This window comes from Coregonus clupeaformis, chromosome 15, assembly GCF_020615455.1.
Source record: "Coregonus clupeaformis isolate EN_2021a chromosome 15, ASM2061545v1, whole genome shotgun sequence".
Classification (NCBI taxonomy): domain Eukaryota; kingdom Metazoa; phylum Chordata; class Actinopteri; order Salmoniformes; family Salmonidae; genus Coregonus; species Coregonus clupeaformis.
The window spans coordinates 61,294,838-61,319,547 of NC_059206.1; the positions used below are offsets into that span (position 1 = coordinate 61,294,838).

The 24,710-nt window shown below is 44.5% G+C and overlaps 1 protein-coding gene across 1 annotated transcript in view; it reads right to left on the bottom strand.

Moving 5' to 3' along the window:
- uacab (uveal autoantigen with coiled-coil domains and ankyrin repeats b) overlaps positions 1-22,750 on the bottom strand; it is a 66,716-nt gene extending 43,966 nt beyond the window's left edge. Inside the window, exon 1 of the mRNA XM_041882888.2 lies at positions 22,558-22,750. Within this exon, the coding sequence (XP_041738822.1) occupies positions 22,558-22,605 (48 nt within the window). The 5' untranslated portion in view covers positions 22,606-22,750. The remainder of the gene's footprint in view (positions 1-22,557) is intronic.
- Between the last annotated feature and the right edge of the window lie 1,960 nt (positions 22,751-24,710).

The window sequence follows — 24,710 nt, forward strand, 5'->3', positions numbered from 1 at the left end:
GCATTTTGAAATGTATTTTAAATGTGTGACATACATTTGTAAATGTATTTGTAATGCATACATTTGTATGGAAATATATTATTTGGCAAATTTAGTATGTTTCACATGTATTTTTCAGAGGCCACCTTGGCACGGCGCCCTGTGGCGCCCTCCGTTTTGGAATTGCCCTGGCTTCTCCCCCTTTTGTCTTTCCTCATGAAACGACAAGGAAACTACTGTATTAATCCAGGAACTCTTTCCAGCGTGGAACCAGTCCTACTCAAGACTGCAGATTGCCTCGCAACAGATGTGTCATGTTTTAGAAATGCTTTCAGGAGTGAATCAATACTTTGTTTGCCCAAAAAGAGTGAGAGAGGCTTTGTCCTCCCCCAGAGAAGGGATAAGAGGCTTCGTCCTCCACCAGAGAAGGGATAAGAGGCTTTGTCCTCCCCCAGAGAAGGGATAAGAGGCTTCGTCCTCCACCAGAGAAGGGATAAGAGGCTTTGTCCTCCCCCAGAGAAGGGATAAGAGGCTTTGTCCTCCCCCAGAGAAGGGCTGAGAGGCTTCGTCCTCCCCCAGAGAAGGGCTGAGAGGCTTCGTCCTCCACCAGAGAAGGGATAAGAGGCTTCGTCCTCCACCAGAGAAGGGATAAGAGGCTTCGTCCTCCACCAGAGAAGGGCTGAGAGGCTTTGTCCTCCCCCAGAGAAGGGATAAGAGGCTTCGTCCTCCACCAGAGAAGGGATAAGAGGCTTTGTCCTCCACCAGAGAAGGGCTGAGAGGCTTTGTCCTCCCCCAGAGAAGGGCTGAGAGGCTTTGTCCTCCACCAGAGAAGGGATAAGAGGCTTTGTCCTCCACCAGAGAAGGGATAAGAGGCTTCGTCCTCCACCAGAGAAGGGATAAGAGGCTTCGTCCTCCACCAGAGAAGGGATAAGAGGCTTCGTCCTCCACCAGAGAAGGGCTGAGAGGCTTCGTCCTCCACCAGAGAAGGGCTGAGAGGCTTCGTCCTCCACCAGAGAAGGGCTGAGAGGCTTCGTCCTCCACCAGAGAAGGGCTGAGAGGCTTCGTCCTCCACCAGAGAAGGGCTGAGAGGCTTCGTCCTCCACCAGAGAAGGGCTTAGAAGCTAATAGAGAAAAGTCTCAGCAAAGGAATGCCAACTACAATAAAATGGGGCTATGGAAGGGAAAGAAACTTGTTTTTGAAAAGTTCAACAAAAGCACTGAGCTTTGTGAACTTTGCGGTTCAAAGGCTGAATCATATTTTATTATGTACCGTTATTGGTGTTTTTAATAGTGAAGAGAACAAAGAGATCTCTTCTGAGTCAGATCACAGAGCCGATAACATTTGGAAAACATTGGAGAATTATGATGGGACTGTTTATCTGAAACTTGACCCCATTTGACCACAGAGAGAATCATTTTTTTACAAAGCCTACTGACTGTTTGGTTTGAACGGAAGGCCAATAAGCCTGTTCTCATCAAATGTAATGAACACGTCAGATGTAGAATAGATTGAGGGCTATTCAGAAATTATACAAAACGTGGATATCAAACTAAGGTATCAGAACACTTATTTGCAAAACTCTGAGTTGGTTTACAAGAGCCTCTTCAAATGGCTTTTTTGACTCTCTCTTCACATCCATATTGGTCTTAAAACACTTGAGATGTGGTTATAGGTTGTGTGTTAGTTTCCCTTAGATCAGTGGTCACCAACCTTTTCTGAGTCAAGATCACTTAAGTCAAAATGCAACCCGAGATCTACCGCTCAGATTTGTATTTTAATTACTTAAAAAACGTATGTTGGTAGAGCATGGCGTTTGCAACGCCAGGGTTGTGGGTTCGATTCCCACGGGGGGCCAGTATGAAAAAATATGATGTATGCACTCTAGATAAGAGTGTCTGCTAAATGACTAAAATGTAAAATGTACGCCTATGCAACATTAACTAATTAAAAAGTGATGTGGCAATAAGGTTTGTGCTGTAGGCTATAGGCCCAATACATTATCACTGTATATTGAATTGCCCTGACAATGTTGTTCTTCTCACACCATTTTGAAATGATGTAAAAAAATAAAATTGGTATATGATCACACTGGTAATAAATCATTTGTTGTATTACTTGTGAGGCACAGCTGAGTGAGCATAATAATTCACTTTTTTTTTTACTAGACTGACGGCCTGCATCTGATGGCCAGTCTGAGTCCCATTTTCTCCCTCTGCTTAGAAAAGGGGACTCAGTCTTCCAGCTGATGGCAAAACTCAAGTCACACCGCATTATTTCTGCCTCATGCACCAATTCATGTTGTTACTCCTATGAACAGAGAAAGTGAAATATTCCTCGATATTAAAAAAGACACGAGCCGCTAATAATAACAACGCAAGCTTATCGGAACACTTTGCTGTACTCATTCAGGGGAAAACACACATTTTATGGCTTATAAAAAAAGTGTTGAAGGTATTGATAGTGCTGAATAACAATTTAAACATGAACTTTCTCATAAAAACAGCAGCTCTTTCCTGTATTAGTTGAGTCTCTAATCATGGAGCCTTCTTTTTACAGTCTATGGTGCGAGGAAACTGTGATCGGAGCTATCTGATTGGCCAGCGGTAGGCCTATTAGTGCACTTGATTTGCTCTCTGGGCCTGCTGGGTAGGCGGAGTTCTACCTTCTGACACATGAAATGGTTGAAATGGGAACACTTTGCATTCCGCTAGGGCTGCTGAATCAAGTGCACCTACCACCAACAGGTCGAAACAAATAAAAACTATTGGAACGCAAGGTTTTATCGTTGTTTTTTTTACAGAAATGTTTGGTGATTGACTAGGAATGCCTTGGAGATCGATCGCGATCGACCGGTTGGTGACCACTAACTTAGATTGTTTCTTAGGAAATGACCATATGATAGTAAGGGAAACCAGTAGGAAGCAGGTAGACTACATGATAGTAAGGGAAACCAGTAGGAAGCAGGTAGACCACATGATAGTAAGGGAAACCAGTAGGAAGCAGGTAGACCACATGATAGTAAGGGAAACCAGTAGGAAGCAGGTAGACCACATGATAGTAAGGAAAACCAGTAGGAAGCAGGTAGACTACATGATAGTAAGGGAAACCAGTAGGAAGCAGGTAGACTACATGATAGTAAGGGAAACCAGTAGGAAGCAGGTAGACCACATGATAGTAAGGGAAACCAGTAGGAAGCAGGTAGACCACATGATAGTAAGGGAAACCAGTAGGAAGCAGGTAGACCACATGATAGTAAGGGAAACCAAAGCCTCTCAGTCCTTCTCTGGTGGAGGACGAAGCCTCTCAGCCCTTCTCTGGTGGAGGACGAAGCCTCTCAGCCCTTCTCTGGGGGAGGACGAAGCCTCTCAGCTCTTCTCTGGTGGAGGACGAAGCCTCTCAGCCCTTCTCTGGTGGAGGACGAAGCCTCTCAGCCCTTCTCTGGTGGAGGACAAAGCCTCTCAGCCCTTCTCTGGTGGAGGACAAAGCCTCTCAGCCCTTCTCTGGGGGAGGACAAAGCCTCTCAGCCCTTCTCTGGTGGAGGACGAAGCCTCTCAGCCCTTCTCTGGTGGAGGACGAAGCCTCTCAGCCCTTCTCTGGTGGAGGACAAAGCCTCTTATCCCTTCTCTGGTGGAGGACAAAGCCTCTCAGCCCTTCTCTGGGGGAGGACGAAGCCTCTCAGCCCTTCTCTGGTGGAGGACGAAGCCTCTCAGCCCTTCTCTGGTGGAGGACGAAGCCTCTCAGCCCTTCTCTGGGGGAGGACAAAGCCTCTCAGCCCTTCTCTGGTGGAGGACAAAGCCTCTCAGCCCTTCTCTGGTGGAGGACAAAGCCTCTCAGCCCTTCTCTGGTGGAGGACAAAGCCTCTTATCCCTTCTCTGGTGGAGGACGAAGCCTCTCAGCCCTTCTCTGGGGGAGGACAAAGCCTCTCAGCCCTTCTCTGGTGGAGGACGAAGCCTCTCAGCCCTTCTCTGGGGGAGGACAAAGCCTCTCAGCCCTTCTCTGGTGGAGGACAAAGCCTCTCAGCCCTTCTCTGGGGGAGGACAAAGCCTCTCAGCCCTTCTCTGGGGGAGGACAAAGCCTCTCAGCCCTTCTCTGGGGGAGGACAAAGCCTCTCAGCCCTTCTCTGGGGGAGGACAAAGCCTCTCTCACTCTTTTTGGGCAAACAAAGTATTGATTCACTCCTAAAAGCATTTCTAAAACATGACATCTGTTGCGAGGCAATCTTGAGAAGGACTGGTTCCACGCTGGCACAGTGAAAGACAGAGTTCCCGGATTAATACAGTAGTTTCCTTGTCGTTTCATGAGGAAAGACAAAAGGGGGAGAAGCCAGGGCAATTCCAAAATGGAGGGCGCAACAGGGCGCCGTGCCAAGGTGGCCTCTGATGTGAACAGAGGCTCTCCTCGCTCTTTGGACGAGCCCCTGAGTGGGAGTGTATTCAGCCTCTCTTGCGTTCGCTCACACACACACAGCCATAAGTGGGGTTGTATTCAAGTCTATTTTTTTTTTCACACGCACACACATAATAACCCCTTGGTGACAGTGCTTTCAGGCCCTGAGCACCCAGCCATAAGGAAGTCTTCCGCAGCACTCCAGGTCTCTTTTCTTTGATTCCAGAGGGAATGGAGACAGAGAATCTGGGCAGAGGGGAGGAGGAGAATGAGAGGGGAAGTGGAGTGAGCCAGACACTGCTGTGCTTGTGAGGTTACACCATGTGTGCCAATCAAAAAATGTGGACAGGTCATTGGGGAGACGGCCGGACGGTCCTGAAGCCAGATAAACCTATTCGGAGTAATTCCACAGTATTATGTCTGCTGTTATAATGAGTCCATGCTGGCACACTTCAGCCAAAACTTTCCACTGCACATATAAACATGTCCAGGAGAGCAGCAAATTTCCTTTAGCGGCTCATGACCTAAATATTGAAGTTGACCAAATGCTTGTAAAATCAAATTTCCTCAACCTGCAATCTATTTGATCATACCTTTAGGGTAAGAGTTTTTCTTTGAATGAGGACAAACTGTTTTGGTTCATTAAGTGGTAGGTACCCTGCATTAAGTCCAGATGTTACAGAGTCTCTCTCTTTTCACATGTATTGCCGTGCTCATGACTCTCCCTGTTGTTCCTTCCAAACAAAGCACTACCGATTCCTGCTCCCCTACCACCACCCCAAACCCACCATCCTACCCATCCCACCATCCCACCCATCCCACCATCCCAAACCCACCATCCTACCCACCCCACCATCCTACCCATCGCACCATCCCAAACCCACCATCCTACCCCTATCCACCCCACCATCCTACCCCTACCCACCCCACACCCACCATCCTACCCCTACCACCACCCCAAACCCACCATCCTACCCCTACCCCTCCACCCCAAACCCACCATCCTACCCCTACCCCTCCACCACCACCACCACAAACCCACCATCCTCACTTTCTGATTTGTTAGAATGCTTTATCACGAGTTCAAATAGTTCTGTTTTTCAGAGCAACCATTACTATCATTAAATAAGATGCAGGCTGTAGTTCAAGGCTTGGAATTAGTCTGATTGCTCTCTTGTTCATCTCTTTAATATGCCATGGCTAATTTCATAACTAAGTGCCCTGCATACAGTGGGGGGAAAAAGTATTTAGTCAGCCACCAAGTGTGCATGTTCTCCCACTTAACAAGATGAGAGAGGCCTGTAATTTTCATCATAGGTACACGTCAACTATGACAGACAAAATGAGATTTTTTTTCTCCAGAAAATCACATTGTAGGATATTTAATGAATTTATTTGCAAATTATGGTGGAAAATAAGTATTTGGTCAATAACAAAAGTTTCTCAATACTTTGTTATATACCCTTTGATGGCAATGACACAGGTCAAACATTTTCTGTAAGTCTTCACAAGGTTTTCACACACTGTTGCTGGTATTTTGGCCCATTCCTCCATGCAGATCTCCTCTAGAGCAGTGATGTTTTGGGGCTGTCGCTGGGCAACACGGACTTTCAACTCCCTCCAAAGATTTTCTATGGGGTTGAGATCTGGAGACTGACTAGGCCACTCCAGGACCTTGAAATGCTTCTTACGAAGCCACTCCTTCGTTGCCCGGGCAGTGTGTTTGGGATCATTGTCATGCTGAAAGACCCAGCCACGTTTCATCTTCAATGCCCTTGCTGATGGAAGGAGGTTTTCACACAAAATCTCACGATACATGGCCCCATTCATTCTTTCCTTCACACGGATCAGTCGTCCTGGTCCCTTTGCAGAAAAACAGCCCCAAAGCATGATGTTTCCACCCCCATGCTTCACAGTAGGTATGGTGTTCTTTGGATGCAACTCAGCATTCTTTGTCCTCCAAACACGCGAGTTGAGTTTTTACCAAAAAGTTCTATTTTGGTTTCATCTGACCATATGACATTCTCCCAATCCTCTTCTGGATCATCCAAATGCACTCTAGCAAACTTCAGACGGGCCTGGACATGTACTGGCATAAGCAGGGGGACACGTCTGGCACTGTAGGACTTGAGTCCCTGGCGACGTAGTGTGTTACTGATGGTAGGCTTTGTTACTTTGGTCCCAGCTCTCTGCAGGTCATTCACTAGGTCCCCCCGTGTGGTTCTGGGATTTTTGCTCACTGTTCTTGTGATCATTTTGACCCCACGGGGTGAGATCTTGCATGGAGCCCCAGATCGAGGGAGATTATCAGTGGTCTTGTATGTCATCCATTTCCTAATAATTGCTCCCACAGTTGATTTCTTCAAACCAAGCTGCTTACCTATTGCAGATTCAGTCTTCCCAGCCTGGTGCAGGTCTACAATTTTGTTTCTGGTGTCCTTTGACAGCTCTTTGGTCTTGGCCATTGTGGAGTTTGGAGTGTGACTGTTTGAGGTTGTGGACAGGTGTCTTTTATACTGATGACAAGTTCAAACAGGTGCCATTAATACAGGTAACGAGTGGAGGACAGAGGAGCCTCTTAAAGAAGAAGTTACAGGTCTGTGAGAGCCAGAAATCTTGTTTGTTTGTTTGTAGGTGACCAAATACTTATTTTCCACCATCATTTGCAAATAAATTCATAAAAAATCCTACAATGTGATTTTCTGGATTTTTTTTCTCAATTTGTCTGTCATAGTTGACGTGTACCTATGATGAAAATTACAGGCCTCTCTCATCTTTTTAAGTGGGAGAACCTACACAATTGGTGGCTGACTAAATATTTTTTTTCCCCACTGTACATTTGTAAGATGTATTATTCAAATGCTAGAGCCCACAGATTAAAAATGAATTCATTATTACTAATAAAAAGATTAGAAACATAATGTTCTATATTTTATGTTGATGTTCTCTGTAGGCTAGATGTAGCCTGGAATTCACTGAACATCACTATGTTTCACTTCACTGATTCAGTCCGGACCTACTCCAATTGAGAGGCACTTGGACCAGCTAATTAGTATCCAGTCCAATCAGCATCTTCTGAGAGACTATGGGCGGGTTTAAATCACATATGGTGCTTTGGTTTACGTCAAAACATTTTGTCTCCTGATTGTTGGAAGGTGATCCAATTGCTGACAAATTCATTTAGCATAACATGCCTCATTACAGGCACAAACGGTTCATTGAGGGCTTTCTTCAGGCTACTATAAATGGTTCATACATACGGATTCCCACACATACAGTGTCCTAGTCTAAGCTAGACCGTTGCCAACTAGTTGGAATTCATAGAATAACTTAGTGCTATGTTCACAGCAACAAGATTAGACCTGTTTCAGATGTCTTCACTTTTCATTGACCATAAACATGTCATAGCAGGGTTTTCAGGGAGAAGGAGGGCGACTGTTAATCAACTACAGAGGGTAGTGCGTGCGGCCCAGTACATCACTGGGGCCAAGCTTCCTGCCATCCAGGACCTCTATACCAGGCGGTGTCAGAGGAAGGCCCTCAAAATTGTCAAAGACTCCAGCAACCCTAGTCATAGACTGTTCTCTCTGCTACCGCACGGCAAGCGGTACCGGAGTGCCAAGTCTAGGTCCAAAAGACTTCTCAACAGCTTCTACCCCCAAGCCATAAGACTCCTGAACAGCTAATCATGGCTACCCGGACTATTTGCACTATTGCCAATGTTATCTGATGATGTATGACTTAATGGCAACATCGAATGTACACCGAGTGACTATATCTTGGCGCATGAAAAATATGACGTTGCCTGCTTAGGCATCCATTACACAGGGGATTGGTTACTATGGCACCTTGACAGTCTTGTAGCCAATGAGATAAGCTTTCCAGGGATATGCAGTTGACCTGGGTGGGACAAAGCAAGGCCTAGAACCTTTTATGTGTAATGCGAACTATTGCTACCTGGCTCAGAGACGAGACGCACCGAGCAGCTACATTACATTGTAAACAGATTTCGTCGCTTTAATTTCATCACTTTAGAACAAAATATGTCTTCTCAAGGGGGGGAAAAAAAGGTAAAAACTAAGAATATGGAACAGCAAGCTAAAAAGAAAACAGCTATGAATAAGTATACCGACATAGAAGCTTTGAATAAAATACAGGTCGGACTCGGATCAGGGGAGCGATTTGGACAACGAGTATTTCGACTCGGCCGACGAAGATTGCTTTCTAGAAGGATTGGATCCACTTTTAGATCTGTAAGTAAATTATGTTCATGACTTTATAGAGCTAATTTACTATGTGTATTTCATTTTTATAAGTTGTCAGTGTTTTGTGCTTTAGATTTAGTTTACATAGGCCTATGTAACAAGTCATTTCAATGTTGTATAATTCCAAAGTAGTTATTGTCTATGTTTCATATTAGTTCACTGTTTGCTGTTCTAATCCTTGTAACTTTGGAGAGGCCACTAAACTCTCATGGCCGTTGTTTATTTGTGGTTCTCACCTCTGTATTTGTCTCCAAACTTTTACTGTTTGCATTGTGTGTGCTTCACACCTTCTATGGGAATCACTGTACAGATAAAGTTTAGGATTGGTGTTTTTACTTGACAGTAATGTCGCTTTGTAAATTTAGTCAACTAATTCTGTGTGTCTTACACCAATATATCCCTTTATTTTATTCACCACAGAGTGGAGGATGCAGAGGATTTGCACTCAGACTCCTGAGTGGCGCAGTGGTCTAAGGCACTGCATCGCAGTGCTAACTGTGCCACTAGAGATCCTGGTTCGAATCCAGGCTCTGTCGCAGCCAGCCGCGACCGGGAGACTCATGGGCGGCGCACAATTGGCCCAGCGTCGTCCAGGGTAGGGGAGGGAATGGCCGGCAGGGATGTAGCTCAGTTGATAGAGCATGGCGTTTGCAACGCCAGGGTTGTGGGTTTGATTCCCACGGGGGGCCAGTATAAAAAAATAAAAATAAAAAATGTATTCACTAACTGTAAGTCGCTCTGGATAAGAGCGTCTGCTAAATGACTAAAATGTAAATGTAAAATTTGGATGATGACATTTGGGAGCCACCCCTCCCCAGCAAGCCCCCCCCCCCCGCAGGTCAAGGTCTTCACCCCCCACTGCTATGTCAATCAACCTGTCTGATGGTTCTACATTCACCATTTGTCCTAACAGAATGGGTTTCCCCAAGACCAAGGTAAACCACAGAGACAGCGGAGAGGGGCTTGTCGTCCTAACAGAATGGGTTTCCCCAAGACCAAGGTAAACCGCGGAGAGGGGAACCATACGTTGGATCAGGACTAACAAGCTACTTGTTGTGAAATGGAAAGACACTAGGGAAGTAACCATGCTCACCGCACAGCATAAGGCATTCAATAACAACCATGTCTCAAGGAGGGTGAAAAAGGAAGAATGTCCCCATTCCTGTTTCTGTGAAGGACTACAATGCCAGCATGGGGGGGGGGTATAATACTTTTTTTTACCACTTTGTGGACATTGCTACAGTAAATGCTTTCATTCTCCACAAGCAGATGGCCAAAGCAGAAGGTCAAACCCCTCTCTCCCAGTTGGCCTTCCGAGAGCTGGTGTTGGAAATGGCTTAATTGGAGGCCCAAAGACACCTCACAACCATCACAAGACCCCCCACATTGGATATGCCTAGGCCAAACGTTCAGGCACTTTGGGGAGGTTGAAAAAACACTTGGATATCCCCTGTATGTCCCCCGACACCACCACAATGTTTGAGAGAGGTTGGTGTTGTAGAGATTTAGATTTTATAGTGAACAATAACGTTTAGGGACATCCAGTGTGGGAAAACAGTGCAATTACCACATTCAGACACTTTGGAGAGGTTGAAAGGACACTTGAATGTACCCTGGATACCCCATAACACCACCACAATGTTTGAGTGAGGTTGATATGGTAGAAATTGTGTTTTTATACTGAACAAATAGCATTTAGGGATTGCAAATATGTAATAGCACTGGAATTATCTAATTTATAGACATACAGTGGGGAGAACAAGTATTTGATACACTGCCAATTTTGCAGGTTTTCCTACTTACAAAGCATGTAGAGGTCTGTAATTTTTATCATAGGTACACTTCAACTGTGAAAGACGGAATCTAAAACAAAAATCCAGAAAATCACATTGTATGATTTAAGTAATTAATTTGCATTTTATTGCATGACATAAGTATTTGATACATCAGAATAGCAGAACTTAATATTTGGTACAGAAACCTTTGTTTGCAATTACAGAGATCATACGTTTCCTGTAGGTCTTGACCAGGTTTGCACACACTGCAGCAGGGATTTTGGCCCACTCCTCCATACAGACCTTCTCCAGATCCTTCAGGTTTCGGGGCTGTCGCTGGGCAATACGGACTTTCAGCTCCCTCCAAAGATTTTCTATTGGGTTCAGGTCTGGAGACTGGCTAGGCCACTCCAGGACCTTGAGATGCTTCTTACGGAGCCACTCCTTAGTTGCCCTGGCTGTGTGTTTTGGGTCGTTGTCATGCTGGAAGACCCAGCCACGACCCATCTTCAATGCTCTTACTGAGGGAAGGAGGTTGTTGGCCAAGATCTCGCGATACATGGCCCCATCCATCCTTACTTCAATACGGTGCAGTCGTCCTGTCCCCTTTGCAGAAAGCATCCCCAAAGAATGATGTTTCCACCTCCATGCTTGACGGTTGGGATGGTGTTCTTGGGGTTGTACTCATCCTTCTTCTTCCTCCAAACACGGCGAGTGGAGTTTAGACCAAAAAGCTCTATTTTTGTCTCATCAGACCACATGACCTTCTCCCATTCCTCCTCTGGATCATCCAGATGGTCATTGGCAAACTTCAGACGGGCCTGGACATGCGCTGGCTTGAGCAGGGGGACCTTGCATGCGCTGCAGGATTTTAATCCATGACGGCGTAGTGTGTTACTAATGGTATCCATGATGGGACTGTGGTCCCAGCTCTCTTCAGGTCATTGACCAGGTCCTGCCGTGTAGTTCTGGGCTGATCCCTCACCTTCCTCATGATCATTGATGCCCCACGAGGTGAGATCTTGCATGGAGCCCCAGACCGAGGGTGATTGACCGTCATCTTAAACTTCTTCCATTTTCTAATAAATGCGCCAACAGTTGTTGCCTTCTCACCAAGCTGCTTGCCTATTGTCCTGTAGCCCATCCCAGCCTTGTGCAGGTCTACAATTTTATCCCTGAAGTCCTTACACAGCTCTCTGGTCTTGGCCATTGTGGAGAGGTTGGAGTCTGTTTGATTGAGTGTGTGGACAGGAGTCTTTTATACAGGTAACGAGTTCAAACAGGTGCAGTTAATACAGGTAATAAGTGGAGAAAAGGAGGACTTCTTAAAGAAAAACTAACAGGTCTGTGAGAGCCGGAATTCTTACTGGTTGGTAGGTGATCAAATACTTATGTCATACAATAAAATGCAAATGAATTATTTAAAAATCATACAATGTGATTTTCTGGATTTTTGTTTTAGATTCCGTCTCTCACAGTTGAAGTGTACCTATGATAAAAATTACAGACCTCTACATGCTTTGTAAGTAGGAAAACCTGCAAAATCGGCAGTGTATCAAATACTTGTTCTCCCCACTGTATGCCACTTTGGAGAGGTTTAGGGACACTTGGAAACGTCCCGTGACCACACCTGACACCACTTACTAAAACATCTGCCCATTTCTAGTTGTTAGGTCTATCAATCCCATTTTGTTGTGGAAGCCATCTGATGTGTTTCCAGCTCTGGGAATGAATAATTCACTTATAGCTTGTCAATGAAAAATGACTTTCAAGATAAAAAAAACGGTTATTCTGTGTGTGCTTGATCTTGTGTATTCTGAACTATGTAACTCATATCGATCTTCTCATCCATTCCTTATAATCTTCTAGATGTCTTCTTTCCAAATATACCAAGTAAGTTTTGGCAAGTCAGAATCACGTAATTACACATGAATAGCAGTTACTTTTGGGTATGTCTTTTCAAGCGGAAATCTACATTTTGCCATTACATTTAAGAGGTTTTAAGCATGCTGTTTGATTAAATAATTAAGACACACAAATGACTCAAGAGGGAGCCAGATATCAAGATAGCCTAACCAGAAGAGAAAAACAGTTTCCGACCCTCCTCCTCCCACTGCTGCTGGCCTTTGCAGATTCTTCCTTTACGCTCCTGAAGTTGCCGGTAATCGGCTACACCAGCGGTCGGCAAACCTTTTCCCATTTGGAGTGCCAATTGATCTTATCATTTCTACCGATCTGCGTGCCAGTTATGATTTTCATATTCACATTTTCGTGGAAAAGTTTCCTTTAATTTAGTATCTCAAAATCATTGTCATGTGGTTAATCTAAAATCTAAATCTAAATGAAACAAATCTGAAAGTAACTTCTATTGCCATTGCCAACTATGTAAAAATAGCCTACATAAAACGAACAAATAACATTGCAGCCTGCAGGTAGAAAATACAAATAAATATCCTATAAATCACCTTGGCTACACATGGCCTGTCTGCAACGAATTTGAAACACTGAATCAACTATTAACTTGGGTCCAGCCTGAAGCTCCTTGCTAGCAAACTTGCAACACTGTATACAATATTCTGGGGCCTCAGAGTTTCCCACGCCAGTGAGCTCTGGACAGACACAGCTGTAGGCTATTTGCGCCAAGGTATAAGAAGTAATCAGGTATTTTATGACGCTCCCACTGGATCAGAGCATTACATTTTTCCCTTTAACGCTGAGTGGTTATGGCAGTGTTTCCCACACTCTGTCCTCGGGAACCCAAGGGGTGCACATTTCGTTTTTTGCCCTAACAGTACACAGCTGATTCAAATAATCAAAGCTTGATGATTAGTTGAATCAGCTGAGTAGTGCTAGGGTAAAAACCAAAATGTGCACCCCTTGGGGTTCCGAGGACCAAGTTTGGGAAACCCTGGAATATGGAAAAGGAGAGAGTTGGAAATATTTTCCAAATACATTGAGGAACTATTGTCATTGTCAATGGATGTTAAAACAGACTTTGTTTGCTTGCTGTTTGAGGTGAAGAAAACATTACTTTAAGAAGCTCCACAGCTCATTAGTGGTGGTGCATTAAGCCAATCAGAAATACTATCAGATCCCCAAATGGGAACATGTATAGGCCTACATTTGCGCACAGGCCAGGTAGCCTAGGCCTACTTCTTTGCGTAATCAGCTGCACGTCCTTACTCAACATTGACAGGAGCGCTCCAAACAAAAGACAATAAATAAATAGACAAAACTCGTAAATGGAATGGAATGAAATGAATGAAAACCAAAACGTGTTTCTCACAATTGTAGCATTGGTTGTGAGCTCTGCAAACAATGTGTCCATTCCAACAATGAGAACAGTAAACGACTGTAATAATAATATATTGACAGAAATTACCGTAACCAAACAAACATTGTAGGCTACTACTGGTGATATACGTGATGGGGAATTGATAGACACTAACAATCAAAGGGCAAACAAATCACACAATGACGTTATGAAACAATGAATGAGCACGAAATGGAGGGAGAGAGAGCGCATTCTGGAGAGAGACGTGCCTTGTGCATCTTAACCACACTCCCCTTCTTCTTGGACTGTGGGATCCCCTCCTCAATGGATTAGTCCACTGAGACAGGAGCGAATCAGACAGGTGTCTTGTGTGCCATGAGAAAAAATATATATATATTTGCAACTGCTCAACTAAAATAAATCTTGGTCAACCAACAGCCTATCAACCAAACAATCTACCAGTCGACTAAATGGGGTCAGCCCTACTTTCAATGGAACAATTGAAGGCTTTATCGAGCACCAGTCCAGTACTATGCTACTAATCCACATGGTACAATACATTACTTTCCTTCTGCTTTAGCTTCAGCTATTTGGACAGTAATGCTTGATCGATATTTGCCTGAGAACGCCTTAGAAATAACTTAGCCAGCCATAAGTGGATCTTAGATGGAGTGACAAAGGGAACATTTCAAGAGAGGAGAATGTACAGTAATTGATTTAAAAGATGCATTATGCAGATCCTGGTTGTTAAAATTCTAATATCTCGCCTAATTTCGGTTTATGTGCCAAAACAAGCAATGTATAGTGCTGAGAATCACTGTACCATCTGAACCACTGTGAAATATATTTTCAATAACCAAAAATATTGTTTTTTCAGCTGTTTGAAGCTGGTGTACAAAACCGAAAGTAAAAGACGCAAAAACGAAACTTAAGAACAGGAAGCATAGAAATAGAACACATAGAACAGATCTACCTCTTATTAGACTTGCTTTCAATGAGAATGACAGATCTATAACACACATTTCTGTGTGAATTTGATCACGTCGCCCAAAAAGGTACATATTGCAGCTTTAAAAGGGGCCATATTTTACTTTAATTTCCAGGCATTGATAAACCACTATGAATCAATGTATTGTCTGAGCACTACAGGCATCCAGCGACAGCGTTGTCTGACTGACTGACCACACTGCTCTAACCACCCCGCACTGCAGCGGAGACCAGAGGTCAGAGAGCTTTTCATGCTGCTAAGCACATTCCCTCTTTCCCCTGTAATCCTGGGGCTTTTACTCATGCTAGAATAAACTTCAATCCACATTGTCTGCTTCCCCCCTCCACCACCACCACCCAGCAGCACTCTGGGACCTACACACACACACACAGTGTTTTCAGTAAAAACATCCCATCTCCCATGGGGTGAGGCCAGCCCAGCTCCATGCTTCCACCGGAACCCATCAATCGATGGCAGGAATGGGGCTATTCTCTGAAAATATGTCTAGACTCTCTTCCACACTTCAAAAGAACCATATCTCTATAGTTTGTGCTCTTTACGTCAGTTCTCTGTTGAAATGACAGTCTGTCAGTAGCCCACTAGGGTTGTCATGGTGCTGGTTGTGTGAGTCATTCGGAGGACAGGCTTTTGATGAATAACAAGGAAATGTTGATATGATATGGATGTAACAGCGACTCATCAAATAAAATAACATTTTATTGGTCACATACACATATTTAGCAGCTGTTATTTTGTGTGTAGCAAAATGCTTGTGTTCCTAGCTCCAACAGTGCAGTAGTTTCTAACAAAGTAAAATAATGGAATTAAGAAATATAAATATTAGGACGAGCAATGTAGGACTGGCATTGACTAAAATACAGTAGAATCGAATACAGTATATTCATATGAGATGAGTAAAGTCTCCCGAGTGGCGCAGTGGTCTAAGGCACTGCATCGCAGTGCTAGCTGTGCCACTACAGATCCTGTTTCGAATCCAGACTCTGTCGTAGCCGGCCGCGACCGGGAGACCCATGGGGCGGCGCACAATTAGCCCAGCGTCGTCCAGGGTAGGGGAGGGCATGGCCGGCAGGGATGTAGCTCAGTTGGTAGAGCATGGCGTTTGCAACGCCAGGGTTGTGGGTTTGATTCCCACAGGGGGTCAGTATGAAAATGTATGCACTCACTTAACTGTAAGTCGCTCTGGATAAGAGCGTCTGCTAAATGACTAAAATGTAAAAATGTAAAATGTAAAGCAGTATGTAAACATTATTAAAGTGACCAGTGATTCCATGTCTATGAAAATAGGGCAGCAGCCCCTCTAAGGTGCATGGTTGAGTAACCGGGTGGTAGCCGGCTAGTGATGGCAAATTTAACAGTCTGATGGCCTTGAGATAGAAGCTGTTTTTCAGTCTCTTGGTCCAAGCTTTGATGCACCTGTACTGACCTCACCTTCTGGATGATAGCAGGGTGAACAGGCCATGGCTCGGGTGGTTGATGTCCTTGATGATCTTTTTGGCCTTCCTGTGACATCGGGTGATGTAGGTGTCCTGGAGGGCGGGCAGTGTGCCCGCAGTGATGCCTTGGGCAGACCGCACCACCCTCTAGGGTGCCCTGCGGTTGCGGGCTGTGCAATTGCCGTACCAGGTGGTGACACAGCCCGACAGGATGCTCTCAATTGTGCATCTGTAAAAGTTTGTGAGGGTCTTAGGGGCCAAGCCGAATTTCTTCAGCCTCCTGAGGTTGAAGAGGCTCTGTTGTGCCTTCTTCACCACACTGTCTGTGTGGGTGGACCATTTCAGTTTGTCAGTGATGTGTCCGCCGAGGAACTTGAAGCTTTTCACCTGCTCCACTGCGGTCCCGTCGAAGTGGACAGGGGCGTGCTCCCTCTGCTGTTTCCTGAAGTCCACGATCAGCTCCTTTGTTTTGTTGATGTTGAGGGAGAGGTTATTTTCCTGGCACCACTCCGCCAGGGCCCTCACCTCCTCCCTGTAGGCTGTCTCGTCATTGTTGGTAATCAGGCCTACTACTGTTGTATCGTCTGCAAACTTGATGATTGAGTTGGAGGCGTGTGGCCACGCAGTCATGGGTGAACTGGGAGTACAGGAGGGGGTTGTGCACGCACCCTTGTGGGGCCCCAGTGTTGAGGATCAGTGAAGTGGAGGTGTTGTTTCCTACCTTCACCACCTGGGGGCGGCCCGTCAGGAAGTCCAGGACCCAGTTGCACAGGGCGGGGTTCAGACCCAGGGCCGCGAGCTTAATGATGAGCTTTGAGGGTACTATGGTGTTGAAGGCTGAGCTATAGTCAATGAACAGCATTCTTACATAGGTATTCCTCTTGTCCAGATGGGATAGGGCAGTGTGATGGCGATTGCATCGTCTGTGGATCTATTGGGGCGGTATGCAAATTGAAGTGGGTCTAGGGTGTCAGGTAAGGTAGAGGTGATATGATCCTTAACTAGCCTCTCAAAGCACTTCATGATGACAGAAGTGAGTGCTATGGGGCGATAGTCATTTAGTTCAGTTACATTTGCTTTCTTGGGTACAGGAACAATGGTGGACATCTTGAAGCAAGTGGGGACAGCAGACTGGGATTGGGAGAGCTTGAATATGCCCGTAAACACTCCAACCAGCTGGTCTGCGCATGCTCTGAGGAAGCGGGCTAGGCATGCCATCTGGGCCGGCAGCCTTGCGAGGGTTAACACGCTTAAATGTCTTACTCACATCGGGCCACAGAGAACGAGAGCCCACAGTCCTTGGGAGCGGGCCGCATCGGTAGCACTGTGTTATCCTCAAAGCGGGCGAAGAAGGTGTTTACCTTGTCCGGGAGCAAGAGGTCGGTGTCCGCGACATGACTGGTTTTCCCTTTGTAATCCGTGATTGTCTGTAGACCCTGCCACATACAGTACCAGTCAAAAGTTTGGACACACCTATTCATTCAAGGGTCTTTATTTATTTTGACTATTTTCCACATTGTAGAATAATAGTGAAGACATCAACTCTATGAAATAACACATATGGAATCGTGAGTAGGTGAACGGATGATCTCCGCATGTGTGGTTCCCACCGTGAAGCATGGAGGAGGAGTTGTGACGGTGTGGGGGTGTTTGCTGGTGACACTGTCGTGATTTATTTAGAATTCAAGGCACACTTAACCAGCATGGCTACCGCAGCATTCTGCAGCAATATGCATTCCCATCTGGTTTGGGCTTAGTGGGACTATCATTTGTTTTTCAACAGGACAATGGCCCAAAGAACACCTCCAGACTGTGTAAGGGCTATTTTACCAAGAAGGAGAGTGATGGAGTGCTGCATCAGATGACCTGGCCTCCACAATCCCCCAACCTACATTTACATTTACATTTTAGTCATTTAGCAGACGCTCTTATCCAGAGCGACTTACAGTTAGTGATTACATATTTTTTTTATACTGGCCCCCCGTGGGAATCGAACCCACAACCCTGGCGTTGCAAACGCCATGCTCTATCAACTGAGCTACATCCCTGCCGGCCATTCCCTCTCCTACCCTAGACGACGCTGGGCCAATTGTGCGCCGCCCATGAGTCTCCCGGTCGCGGCCGGCTGCGACAGAGCCTGGATAACTCAACCCAATTGAGATGGTTGGGGATGAGTCGGACAGCAGAGTGAAGGAAAAGCAGCCAACAAGTGCTCAGCATATGTGGGAACTCTTTCAAGACTGTTGGAAAAGCATTCCAGGTGAAGCTGGTTGAGAGAATGCCAAGAGTGTGCAAAGCTGTCATCAAGGCAAAGGGTGGCTACTTTGAAGAATCTCAAATATAAAATATATTTTGATTTGTTTAACCTTTTTTTCTTACTACATGATTCCATATGTGTTATTTCATAGTTTTGAGGTCTTCATTATTATTCTACAATGTAGAAAATAGTAAAAAATTAAGAAAAACCCTGGAATGAGTAGGTGTGTCCAAACTTTTGACTGGTACTGTATATATGGAAAAATGCATGTTTAAACATTTCGACCAGACGACATTCGGTCGACCAAGATTTTTTATTTATTTTTAGCCGGGGACTGCCCTATGCCAGCTACATTTCCTAATGTTTAGCTTAAAGTTAAATCTAGCATTTTACGGGAGAAAAGTAGGCTGGCTACACATCCGTCAGAGCGCTGTCTGTTTATAGAATGCCTGTTTGTGAGTTGTCATCCTAGTGGAGAAGTGCAACTGAAGGAGAAAATGAGTCTGATACCGAGCAGAAATTACAATAAGAAGCATTTTAGATCTGCGTTTACGAAACGCAGCTAAATATTTATTATGCGTTTTATATTTTTTTAACGCATAATTCTGTGTTAACGCAACCCCCAGGTTTAACTTGCTAGTTATCTAAGTAAGTTGCTGAATTAATAAGGTGACAGGGCATCATATTGTGTTAGCTTTCTGCCGTGTTAGAGAAGTCAAACCCTTTGGATGAGTTATCTGTACAGCTGCCACTGATATCTCGATTTTCTTGTGTTTATTTATCCTCTCTGTTCTTGGTCTACTCCTCCCCATCTTCTCTGAGCAGAGCAGGCAGGCCTGTTGCCCCTAGCGTGTACACATGCTGTTCCAGAGCCAATACTGTTCTTCCTTCTGTTACACTGTTGCACCCCTATACCCCGGCCAAGTTACCGCAGCAGGGGGAAGATTTCGCCAGCAATTTGACATTGAAGCTTACTTGTGGGGTCAGTGCCAAAGGTAGTTTTAGACCTGTCCTAATGATTAAACACCAGCATGTCTAAGGTGTGGTATTGAACGCCCCCCCCTTCATTTAGTAATTTGTAAACACTGGCCTGTCACATCACTCAACCGAAAGAACAGAACACCAACAGCTGTTAATAACCTCAGACCTGTCACAGTTATTCTCAGTGATTTGTGAAGAGTTGTGGACAAACTGTAATTCGCCAGGCCTCCACGTCTGCATGCGTTGATGAGATTTGACAGACCCAAACGCAGTGGAACAGAAGAGCAGGCACCAGAACATTCACAAAGCCCAAATCAATAGGAGTGAATCGAAACGAGCGAACAACTTGTTCTCATTCGAGAGAAACAACGCTGCTAAAAGGCCTCGGAGGGATGGACAGTCAAAACGTTCTAAAAATAAATAAATAAAGTGTCAAACTTTACCAGAGCCGAAAATGTTAGGTAAGCAAATAGGCCTATCGTTTTTTTGAAAAACTTGCTCCTCGTTTCAAATGTTTTCTGAGCCTGAAGAGAAACGGTGACCTACCTCAGCTTACTACCTCAACCTCAAAAGGGCCAAGGTATAGAATGTGGATGGCCAGCATAATCAAAACAAACACCCAGATCTGGTACAGTATTCTAATGACAGAACTAGGGCCTAGGTTTACAGTCCAATGTCAGGAGGAGAGTTGAGTGCAGATTGTTGACAGTAAGTAGCTTTCTGTAGGTTGCGTTGGATATGGGGAAAATGAGAGTCTGGCAGCCTCAACAGAAGTTATAGTCCAGCACTCAGACGCAATCTCTCTTAATACAAGAGCATTTCTGTCAAATGGAGTGTAAAAAAAAGAGCTTATGGTTATTGGCTACCTTTGCCCTTTGACCTGAAACGAATCCCCGGGATCTTATTCTGAAGGTAGAAAAAAAAAAAAAAGGAATGTGTAGAAAAATACATTGCACAATTTAGTGGAAGATTTCCACAAGTGCCTGTGGTCTGGATCAGATTGAGCTATTGTTCCCATTCCAAAAGGCCTCGTGCTGACTCACTCTCACACAGCTGTTGGACCACCTGAAGCGTTTCACCGCTTCAGCACCATCGTCCTCATTGCTTGTGGAGTAAGCAGCCGTTACAAGCACAACCGTATAAAGGTGTGTAGGCTCTGCTGGGCTGTAGGGTGTGCTTCTTTTTGTGTTCTGTAGTCAACTACTGCAGTTCTCATAATAACAGTGCGATATGATGAGGGTGTGGGAAGAGCTCCCTGTCACACCCACGGAGAAGATGTCTCACGTGACTAAATGCTGTCAGTTCAGCAGGGACATGAGAGTCCATTTAAGGTTACAGGCAGTACCACCTCATGCTTTCACGCAGACCTAGAGTTCACAACCAGTTTTCTTTTGGTATCTTTTCTGTATGACATCATATAAATATCAATCAATTCCAAATCGACCTCTAGCCCCTCTCGCACCCATGCACGTGTGTAGGTCTCAAATGATTGATTAAGGGTCACTATGACGTTAAAGTAATCAATCAGGCAGCTTCCAATCTTCTCAGGTCTACATGAGGGGTCTGGAAGTAGGTCCTTGGAATTGGACAGATAACAGTGATCGGCAATGAGTAAATACTTATAATCTCTTTGCAGACCTCAATTTCTTGGGGCACATGATGTAATTCCAGGCATTTGCACAGGTTCATCCTGCAACGTGCTACCATCCCTCATCTCAATTCTAGGTCACTTCATCCCCTGCACAAACAACGGTATGCAACAAATTATCAGTCAAATGTCAATCGTGTTTTCTAGAAACGATGGGTGGCCGTCTGCGCAATTTGAAGGTTCTTTATATCAAATAGTGTCTGTTACAGGTGTGGAGGTTTCAAAATAAAAATACCAGAAATCCTGTTTTCTAGACATAACTGCCTGCAGCCTTTTAATCAAGTGTACACCTCCATCTCCCACAGGGGAAATGAACGCGTTTCTCAAGTTACGTTAATTATTTTCGTTTTTACTAGGCTAAACGTTGGCCTGCAGCTCATCACCATGACCTGTGCGTTTCTCGCCTCTGCGAAAAATGTGTGAGACACGTCCACTACGATTTAAATTGAATGGAATTCCTTTTCTCGGGACTGTGCCACAAACTTGGACAAGAAACAGCTCTTGGCTTCGTGCCTTTCTCATGTTAATTAGCCTACGGTGGGGAGAAAGGGGCTGTCGCTGCCAAACATCCACACAACTCCTGCTGAACTGAGTAGAATCATAATACTACAACCCCCCCCTCATTACAGGCTGTATAGACTATAGGAGGTGTAGAATAAGGGATAGTTCCCTCACCATTAACATAACATACAGGTCACTTCCAGCAATACATAGTGGTTCTACTGGCCTAACCGGTACAGCAACAACTAAATATTATTGGTATTGAGACAACATTAGGCTACTATATATATATATATTAGAGTGTATTTTATTAAAATACACAATTCACTTTGAAAGGCACAACACCCATAGGCATATGACATAACATCCGTCTGGAATTGTGTGGGCCTAGAACATGTCAACGCATGACACAGTCCCCTGACAGATATTGTAATGTAGCCTATGAAAGGTTATCGTACAGTCGGTGCCATCTGCATCTTGCAGTTGTCTCAACTTGCCTGTCTATAATAGGCGCCTACAAGCCAATTACAAAACATGCAGCAATAAAACAATAAATGCGGTTATAGAGAGGACATTGATCGATATTGCTGAGGCTCGGTGGCTCTGAAGTGCGGTCTGATAGAGATTCTAAACAACGCAAACTTTGTTGTACAGATTTACACACCACACGATGCCCTCCATAGGGCGAGCAATGGCACTATTGGGGGCTCACGGTTCTGGGCGCATGTTCCTACATCCTTTCTCAACTCCCCACTCCCCTACCCACGAACACAGTTGGATAAACGAGCATGCTTCAATTGACAACTTTTGCCTTAAGCATTTGTCAATAAGACACTGATTAACAACATGAATATGACAAACGGGCTTGATGTAGCCAAACCCTGATAGCTTGGGTTGGTAGGCTTTTGTTTGGGAATCTCGCAACTTTGTAACAAGAAAACGTGGTTGATATCATTTGAGCGATATAATTTGAAAGCGATATATCAGGCTACACTGTACTTTACTAAAAATGAATGTGCAATCCTCAAAAAGTTCTGATTCAACTTACTGTGAGCGTAACTTCATGCTTTTTCAGTCGGTACTTGAGACTCTTCATTGCTGCTGTTTACCTGGTGATGTTGAAGAGCTAGTTGTAAAACGTACTAGTCAATATTTATAATTTAACAAGTTCACAAACGTTTCATTTCTAAACGAAACAACTTTTTCTCGGCTGAGCACTGGACCACTTTCACCTGACGCAAACCAACTAACAACCGCTAAATTGACAATCAAATAGCCCAATGAGAATACAATGTGCCCCGCACCCTTTGGGTTGTAACCAATCAGTTGTAACTGAAGGAGGGACTTCCTTGTTAGCTGGGGCAGCCGTACTTTGGAGCTGTTGGGAAAACCCACAGGACAACCTGAGAATATGTGGTGAGGTGACGTCAGGTTTACCTGGTTGAAAGAGGGGAATGGCGGGACATACAGTACAGGCCAAGCTTTGCCTTTCCAAACCTGGCTTGCCCGCAGCTATTCATAAGTCGTTTTTATGATTCACACTAGAGCTCATATATCCCACACGCATATTACTTCCCAAATACATACCTAGTTCTACTTCTTCTTGTAATACTGGAATGTTACAAATATGAAAATGGCAAAATGATGAATAGGGGCTCTGTTTTAATACATGACTGAATGCACGACTGAATGCACGACTGAATGCATGACTGAATGCATGACTGCTGCTCTTTTAATTATTATTATTATTATTTTATTTTTTTAGGTATTCTTTCTTAAAACTGCATTGTTGGTTAAGGGCTTGTAAGTAATCGTTTCACTGTAAGGTCTACCCCTGTTGTATTCGGCGCATGTGACAAATAAAATGTGATTTGATTTGAATGCATGACTGAATGCATACCGGAAAGCATACCAAACAAGTGTTGTGATCATGGAACTGCATTAGACACCATGAGAAACTATGAGCTCATTTATACATTTACTATAAATAATATAATGCATTCAGTTGTCCAACTGACTAGGTATCTCCCTTTGCTTGTTTTTCTTAATATTGTAGAGACCTCAAGCCAACACCTAGCAACCTGGTCAAGAGGTTCGGACCTCTTGGAGTAAGGGGTTAAAGTGTTGGCTTGACAGTCGCTGGACCTGGGTTTGAATCCTACACTGGTGTCAGAAGTATGAAGTATGATGGCACCTGTGAGGCCATTGAATAGGTGAAGGACTTAGTATAGAGAAGCGTGGGGACATGCTCTCTCTCATGAAGGAAGGGGGTGATGTAGCGACCTTAACCCAACACCTAGCGACCATGTCAAGGGGTTCCGACCTCTCGTTATTGTTAAGGTGTTGACTTGACAGTCGCTGGACCGGGGTTTCAGTACCGGTCGGGGCTACAATATAAATTAACATTACTCATGGATTATACACTGAGTGTACAAAACCTTAGGAACACCTGCTCTTTCCATGACATAGACTGACCAGGTGAAATATATGGTCACTTGTTAAATCCACTTCAATCAGTGTAGATTAAGGGGAGGAGACAGATTAAAGAAGGATACATTTACATTTTAGTCATTTAGCAGACGCTCTTATCCAGAGCGATTTACAGTTAAGCCTTGAGACAATTGAGCATGGATTGTGTATGTGTGCCATTCAGAGGGTGAATGGGCAAGACAAAATATTTAAGTGCCTTTGAACAGGGTATAGTAGTAGGTGCCAGGTGCACCGGTTTGTGTCAAGAACTGCAACACTGTTGGGTTTTTCACGCTCAACAGTTTCCCGTGTATCAAAAATGGTCAACCATCCAAAGGACATATAGCCAACCTGACACAACTGTGGGAAGCATTGGAGTCAACATGGGCCAGCATCCATGTGGAACACTTTCAACACCTTGTAGAGTCCCATGCCCGACGAATTGAGGCTGTTTTGAGTGCAAAAGGGGTGCAACTCAATATTAGGAAGGTTTTCCTAACGTTTGGTATACTCAGTGTAAATAGGCTAATGCATATTTTCAAGGTTTATGTACGTTTATGTTAGGAGAGGAATTTACTAAACAGTTCTAGATTTGAAAACTGAACTAGTTGGGCAGGAGGGGGCACAATAGTACACAAAGTCTCATCAAAATGGTTATAATAAAATATATTGGAATGTTGCCTAGTAATGTACGCTATCAATGTTGAATCAATTAAGCAGACAGTTATTTTC